This window comes from Apium graveolens, chromosome 4 (assembly GCF_009905375.1).
Source record: "Apium graveolens cultivar Ventura chromosome 4, ASM990537v1, whole genome shotgun sequence".
Lineage (NCBI taxonomy): Eukaryota > Viridiplantae > Streptophyta > Magnoliopsida > Apiales > Apiaceae > Apium > Apium graveolens.
The window spans coordinates 154,117,231-154,125,634 of record NC_133650.1 but is presented as its reverse complement, the minus strand read 5'-3'; the positions used below and the strand labels follow the sequence as shown (position 1 = coordinate 154,125,634).

Genomic DNA, 8,404 nt, shown 5'->3' with positions numbered 1-8,404 from the left:
TTAGCTAGCCTTCCCTTTCTAGGAGACTTCAGCTGAGACCTTGTTTTTTTTGTTTGCTATATTCTGAGAGTAAGTAATTATTAAAGATGAGAAAAGGAAAGAAACCAAAAGAATAAGATGCGCCTACAGCCCTGTTGTTGCATACAGTGCATATCTAACACTAGCTACTTAGCTTATAATTATGAAACTCTCAGTGGTTCCGCCATTTTTAAATTAATATTCTAAAAAACCACACTAATAAGGACATGTTTGACTGAAAAAAATTAATAATACAGAAGTATGTGTATATGCCTGTCATCTATTAAGTGAAGTGGTATTGAATTATTTAAACCACAAGAATTGATTCGGTTTCAGCTAAGGATGGACGAGAATTTTTCCATAATATTTTTGTGTGCATAAGTAACTAGTATATAAGCCCGAAGGCATGCTCATTTAACAAACACACAACACAACACAAATAAGAGTAATAACTCAGAATTAGTTCTGTAGGCTTGGAGTCTGTCCAGTTGCTAGATCAGACTCCATTAAGTTCCTACAGAATACGCATATTTGGCTGCTTGCTTATTAAGGTAAAATTCTACACTATTTTTATGATTCTTGCAGAATCTAAACATACAAATTTGTTTATTTCGTATATAGATAGAACATTCGATTTTTTCTTAATGTAGTGTGCAGGAGTGTTCTCATTCATGCATTAAACAGTTTTTTTTGCTAACTAAACTCACGCACACTATGGGTTGTAACCCTTGACCTCCTAGAAGGAGGCAATATAATTCAATCACTGCACTAACCTTTTCTGCTTAATGACAAATTTTAGCTGGTTTAGTTCAAAAAATCTTGAACTAAAAGGCAGGTCGGTCGCCCTAAATCAAACTTTCTTTTAAGTACTTTAATCTCCAGCTCTATGAAAGATAATTGAAGAAACCGAATCTACGAAGTTTGCCTACTTGTGAAACCCCCCCCCCCCCCCCACGCAATGTACTTCCCAAAATGGAGCATACCTAAACCCTCTTTATTCAGTTTGGTGTCTGGTTTCACAATTATTCTGATTTTGCAGCATTAACAAAAGTTGTATTCTCGGGGAGGGTATGTAATTTTATGCGTTATCGGAGGATACATTTGCCGAATCAGAACTTGGAGAGAACTAGCATTGAAGTGTTTATCAATTATCTTGGTTTTACTGATATTTTAAGACTATCAAAAACTCAATATGAGTCTAATTAGTTATTCTCTCCCCGGTTCCGCCACTGTGTGTAAACGTAATATTATAATATTAAAAAAAATACAGATATCTATATTTAATGTTTACAAAAAGGTTGTGGTGTGATTTTGAGTAGAAAAGTCTAGTTTTTGAAACACTGAGGATGGTACAGGTGTAGGACTTGAAATCTCTTGGTCTCAGTATAGAAGAAGTATATTTTTAACCTACTATTTGCAAGTTGGCCAATTCAACTTCTTGGAACTGTATTAATCTGGATATTTCTTTCCTTCTAGTTGTAGAGCATCCCACTTATGTCACTGAAACAGAGTCCCTCCCGTACACAGAGTCATTGAAATTTAAAGGCATACTCATCTTCCCATATATCTTGGAAGGAAAGTGTGTTTATGTATCCTTGTGTTCCAGCACGACTAGTTAAACGTACTCAATAATTACTGATAGACTCACTCTGTAATACCAGTAAATATATTTAGCTTCATTTGCTCATTTTATTACAAAATATTTATCTTTACTTTATAGTGTACAAGTGTTTATCTAACTTGACTGTATTTTTTATTTTCTGCTGACGTAATTAAGATGGTTGAGAACAAGAACTTTAGCCTTGAGGTCTCCATGCCACCACAGGGAGGCTCCAAGTGTTTCGATGACGATGGCCGCCTCAAAAGAACTGGTACATTCTCAATCTTAAATTCATGATCAGGGCCATGTTAATAGCTTACCTTCGATCTTGAAGTTACTATTCCCTAAAGAAAAAAGAAGGTTGCATGCTTCTTTTTGTTTTTTTCAATTTTTTTCAATTTTAAATTTAATTTATTAACTTTTTATTGTGAATTTGAACATATAGGAACTGTTTGGACAGCAAGTGCTCACATAATAACAGCGGTGATTGGTTCCGGAGTTCTGTCTTTAGCTTGGGCAACTGCACAGCTTGGATGGATTGCTGGTCCAACTGTTCTATTTTTGTTTTCTTTCGTCACTTACTACACTTCTTGCCTTCTTGCTGCTTGTTATCGCTCTGGTGATCCAATCACTGGAAAAAGGAACTACACTTACATGGAAGCTGTTGAAGCCAATCTTGGTAAATTGGTTTGCTTGTGTTTGTATTTATTTGGGTTCCTTTTAAAGTAAGTTTTACCTCGAAGGGTGATGGAGGTTCAAACTTTGACATGCATGTATATTGTCTGAGCATATTTCAGGTGGTTTCAAAGTTAAAATTTGCGGTGCAATTCAGTACCTGAATTTGTTTGGGGTTGCTGTTGGTTATACGATTGCAGCATCCATAAGCATGATGTAAGTTTAACGTAATGAACCGACAAAAACACATGCTATAATGCTGTTCTTTTGTCCTAATTAGTTTCTTCAATTTTTTTGTGGAACGACAGTGCTATCAAGAGGTCAAACTGCTTCCATGCAAGTCATGCAAAGGATCCATGTCTAGTTTCGAGCACCCCTTATATGCTTGCTTTTGGCGCCATGGAAATTCTCTTCTCTCAAATACCGGATTTTGACCAAATCTCTTGGCTCTCCATCGTTGCTGCAGTCATGTCCTTTACATACTCTTCTATTGGTCTTGCACTTGGTGTTTCCAAAGTTATAGGTAAACAAAAATCAGATGGTTTTTCTTTGTTTCTCGTATTTTTATCCGCATCAACGCGGACTAAGAATGAAATTTTAAATTGGTTGTCAGAAACTGGAAAATTTAGGGGAAGTCTCACAGGAATCAGCATTGGAACTGTTACTGAAACCCAAAAAATATGGAGGAGTTTCCAAGCACTCGGAGCTATAGCTTTTGCCTACTCTTACTCCCTCATTCTTATTGAAATTCAGGTAAATTAATTTAATCACGTTAATTATCATTACATTACAGTTTTTCCGTATATGAACTAATCATGAAATCTAATAACAGGACACAGTGAAATCCCCACCATCAGAAATAAAGACGATGAAAAAGGCGACTCTGATAAGTGTAGCTGTAACAACTGTTTTCTACATGCTTTGTGGCTGCTTCGGCTATGCAGCATTTGGAGACTTGGCCCCTGGTAATCTCCTCACTGGATTCGGATTCTATAATCCCTTCTGGCTCCTTGATATCGCCAATGCAGCCATTGTTATTCACCTTGTTGGTGCATACCAAGTCTATTGTCAACCCCTTTTCGCCTTTGTCGAGAAATTTGCATCCAAAACATTTCCACAAAGTGACTTTATTAACAAAGAATATGACATCCCCTTGCCAGGGGGCTTCACACCTTACAAACTAAATCTATTTCGCCTTATTTGGAGGACAGTTTTCGTTTGCATAACAACAATCATATCGATGATGATGCCATTCTTTAACGATGTTGTGGGTATTCTTGGAGCTTTTGGTTTTTGGCCACTGACAGTATATTTTCCAGTTGAAATGTACATAGTTCAGAAAAAGATTCCCAAGTGGAGCACCAGATGGATATCACTTCAGATTCTAAGTGCTGCTTGTCTTATAATATCGATCGCTGCTGCAGCCGGATCGTTTGCAGGAGTTATTACTGATCTCAAGGTTTATAGGCCATTCAAGACAAGTTACTGATAAAGAGTTAATTGACCTATACTTTATGTTTATTACAACAAGGTTCATAGGTGCAGCTTCTGGTTGACCTCAACTTTATTATCTTTGGTTTTTCGTTTCGGGAAAAATCAAGTCAATGTATGTATTTATCGCATTGTAACATAATGAAAGATAAAATATTTCAACTATCAATTTCCCGCAAAAAGTTTTTATATATTCGGTAGGAAACAATTGCAAATTAAAAGTAAAAATCGATGCAATTAAATACGAATTATAAGACAGCAAACAACTTAAATACTCCTGCAAACGATCCCGCCACATGTATTTATAAGACAATTTTAATTTGCTCTGGCGTAATTTTAACTTTATAACACCAAGTCAATTTAAATTTTTTAATTTGATATGCCGTAATTTTAAAATTATAAGACAATTTTAACTTGGTCTGCCATTGAATTTTTTAAAAATATTTTCAGGTGTACAACTTGTAATTAATATATATAAATACACGGTGAAGATTAATCAATACTGAGTAAAATTTAGTTAATCGGACGGAGATTATATGAAGATACATAAGCATCAAAATTTAATGGCGATTAGAGCAAAACCAAATGAAAATATAAATCAGATTAGAATATGAAATCACAAGTGAATTTGCCATTTCATTAATGACGGATTAATAGATAATTGAGTTGGTCTCTTGAATGATAATTGAGTTGGTCTCTTGAATGAAAGAATGGAGATAAGTACTCTTCGGAGTGTTCGTGTTGATGTCAAGCTAAAAACACTTATTTCGAATTTGATGATAAATAAAAATATTCTCACACCAATTCAATAAGTAATCTAACTATTACGATAATAGGGACTTTTATTCGCGATATGCAAACTTGTTATCCGACAATTTTTTAAACGTAAACGGTTATATAAATGAAAATAATTGGTATATCGTATTCTGAGACGGTGAACTCTTAAATATATTAACGAACAAATAAAAAAATAATAAAGATGGATCAAAAAACATAATCGTCAATTTCAAAGAAAACTACCGGAACCTATTGCTTGATTAAAATCTCAAATCAATACGAGGATTAATCGGTATTTTAAAAGAAAACTACGGGAACATATTGCTTCATTAAAATCTAAAATCAATGCAAGGAGTATTTTCGCCAAAAAGATTTCTGCGTTAAGTAAATGATGATTATAAGAAGTCCAATAGTGCATAATGTCAATGCCTAAATTGTACCGTGATGACAAACATAATGTTGATGATCAAGTTGAGGATTAATAAAGTGCTACTATATTATGAATTGGACTAATGAAAAGATATAATATGAAGGATTAATTATCATGAATTAGTACTTAAAGGAATAGTTGGTACAATCAAAGAGAGGCCGCTTCATCAGCAAAAACTCAAGAAAGTTAAGTCAGTACCAATATCAGTCCCAGACTCAGACTTTCATGATTTTGATAAGGATATATCAGAAGAGTGCATCCAACCAAAGCAGATACGGGCATTGTATGATGAAGAAGATGGCATGCCTCCATTGTACTGTTTCATCCAAGAAGTCATATCGCTGCAAACATGCAGGGTCCATTTCTGCTACTTGAACTCCAAAACTGATACTGAATTTGGATTAGTGAATTGGCTGGATTCAGGGTTTACTAAATCTTGTTTACATTTCAGAGTAATGAACACATACATTCTTGATCAAGTTAATATTTTTTATCATCATTTGAGTCGGGAGAAAGCTGGCAGCGGGGGATATGTTAGGATTTATCGAAAAAGGGGAGACATATGGGCAGTATATTGGAACTGGTCAACAAAATTGGAAAACACAACTCCAGATGAGGTAAAACATAAGTATTATATGGTGAAAGTTCTTGATGATTACTCTGAGGAGCTTGGAATCAAATTTCTGTGGAACATGAGGCCTAAGATTACTAACTATATACTAAATGAATGATTGCTATATAGTCTATCATGCAAATATATATATAAGGAGAATTGAATCTTGACATGATTACGTTTTTACAAACTATACGTTGCACTAAAATATGTAGTTAGTCTTCAAAATATTCTAAATTTGCAAATTTAAGGAAGAGTGGGACGATATTAAATTGTCTACGTCATGAATTCTCCTCATATGTTAGTACTAAGAAATAATAAGGTACTTTTAACATTAGAATACTTGTTTGTTAATTACTTCTCTTATCAGATATGATATATAATAAAACTAATAACACATGTAAATTGAAATTCCATAAGTCAGTTGTACATTGCTCCTACTATAGGCCATGAAAATTCACAACATATATTCAAAAATATAAAAATCCATAACATGTTCTTGCATCGTACTTAAAACACATGCAATGTAGGAGAATATCTAAAATGCTTAATCAGTGAAACTACTTAGGAGAATCTTGTACCGAATGAGTGAGTAGCACAATGCTCACACTTAGTGTTCCACAAATGAGACATATTCAAGGTTTTGCTATATACTTCACCCTCAACACGGAAGTCAGGCTCAATAGTCCTATCGCAGAGGGATAACCATAATTCTTCTCCATAAAGATAACATTGTAACTGGTACATTGGGTCTAAATTTCGTGCATTTGGGCAAAACTTGTATACAGGCAGAAGATAGTCTCTGTCTGTAATGTAAGCATACATCTCTTCAAACAACCTAAAAATTTCTATCAACTTTGACCTCATGTTAGTTCTATTGAGCAATTCAAACATCTCCTGGAAAGTCTGACTTCTTTCAAGGCCTCTAAATATAGCTTTAAAGAAAACATAGCCGAACAAAGATGGGAGATGATTACCTGATATATGATCCAACACTGCGAGATGGTGATCAACATTTTGCCTCAGAAATAGATTATGAACTGAGTTGTAAAATATCGTTTGATCAACATTGTTACGAACTGCAAAATCTATGAAACCATGAATGTGGCGCCCCAAAATCCGGGGTCAAGAATCTCGGAGACCACGCTATCTAAACTACTACAACCACACAACTTACACCACAATATATAAATACTCACGCTTCACGACCCCACACTTATCACACACACACACTTACAGGTTATTGTCTTGGAAATGAACCATTCATAACTAGAGTAATTTCAACCATCAAGTGATAATTATTACAAGCCAAAAGTGATTAAGTCTTACCGGGGAGTAACCTTTAAGTAAGGCTGGTCCGCCGGCCAAATATACGCTTCTTGTTTATTACCATACATAAGTCATACTTATAAATAAGCCGAACTAAAAACAACTGAAAACTAATCCAGTTTTTTCGAACTACCTGTGGTACAACACCAAACAATCTAAGGAACATCTGGCCATTTCCTACCCGTTTCCTGGCTGTGGTTCTCATGGCAAGCATCTTGATTCACTGTTGTGTTGTGTCAATTTAAGAAAACAAGTGTGAGCTATAATGCCCAGCATAATAAAGTACAGTATGAAAATAACTGTATGATAACCTACGTAAAATATCATATATGATAATTATGTTTTATTCAAAAATAGTTTTCCCTTGGTGATACACACCTTCTTATGAAAACAGTTCTTTAGGGGATTTTATTATCCTGCGAATACCTTAATAGGAAACCCAGCACCTAGGCTTGAGTTACGGTATTGCATCACAATTCTAATTGGAAGAAATTAGGACACTCGTTGGAGCCACCGTATACGATGATCAGTCATAATAGGATAATAGTAACCTTTTCTACTAGTAGAAGGACAACACCTTCGTATCCCGGTTATCACCCTTGCCGTATTCGGGCTACGTGTCCCATTTTTGGGTATACACATACTTCACAAGTTCCTGAGCACACAGAGTACCTTCGCCTGCGGTACCTTTAGTAGTCCATCTAGCACACATAGTACCAGAGTCTACCCCTCCCTTGTCCTTTAAAAGAATTATATCAATCTCGAGAACTCGAACCACATCGAAGTTCCTCAAGCATTTTGCTTGTTGATAGAAACAGCTTATCTCACTAAGATATAAGTGTACATATGTATATACGTACTTCCGAGATTTTTAGAGGAAGTACTAAGGATGTGAGTTGACCGTTATCAACAGATAATTAAATAAGGGGGAAAAGTTTCTCCTTGAAACTATATTCAAAATATTAAATAAGTCGGGATAATATTCACCGACGATATGAAATTATTCGAATGATGTTCCGAAATCAGGAAGTATATTTTAAATCAGGATCTATAATTTTTAAATCAATAATAAACCCTTTATGAATAATAATTAATTAAATAATCGATAAATAAATAAACCTCGAATGAGTTTACTCTCTAAAGAATATTTAAAATAATATTCCTCAACTAGTTTATGTCTACGTAGTTAATAATCTTTAATGTTTAATCAGGTTTGAAATAATCGTTGGAGTATACTACTCCCATAAAAGGAATAGGTATATAGTATTTATTATTCGAACAATAAAATATAGTTGAGGGAATATGATCGTTGGGAAATCGTTTTAATAAAAGTTTGAGATATTTTTAATGTTTCGTAAGTGGACGTTAAGTCCCTTTAAAACGTATTATTATGGACTTGTAATCGTCCTATAATATAACCGGAATGAATCCCGGGTTTTCATCTTAAAATCTCGACCGACTCTCGGTCTTA

The 8,404-nt window shown here is 34.6% G+C and overlaps 1 protein-coding gene across 1 annotated transcript; it reads left to right on the top strand.

Moving 5' to 3' along the window:
- The first annotated feature begins 412 nt into the window (after nucleotides 1-412).
- LOC141720374 (amino acid permease 3-like) lies at nucleotides 413-3,955 on the top strand. The gene is made up of 7 exons (XM_074522751.1): nucleotides 413-569; nucleotides 1,796-1,889; nucleotides 2,064-2,297; nucleotides 2,416-2,509; nucleotides 2,602-2,816; nucleotides 2,907-3,046; nucleotides 3,126-3,955. The coding sequence occupies exons 2-7, from the start codon at nucleotides 1,796-1,798 to the stop codon at nucleotides 3,780-3,782; spliced, it is 1,434 nt and encodes a 477-aa protein (XP_074378852.1). The 5' UTR covers nucleotides 413-569; the 3' UTR covers nucleotides 3,783-3,955.
- The last annotated feature ends 4,449 nt before the right edge of the window (nucleotides 3,956-8,404 follow it).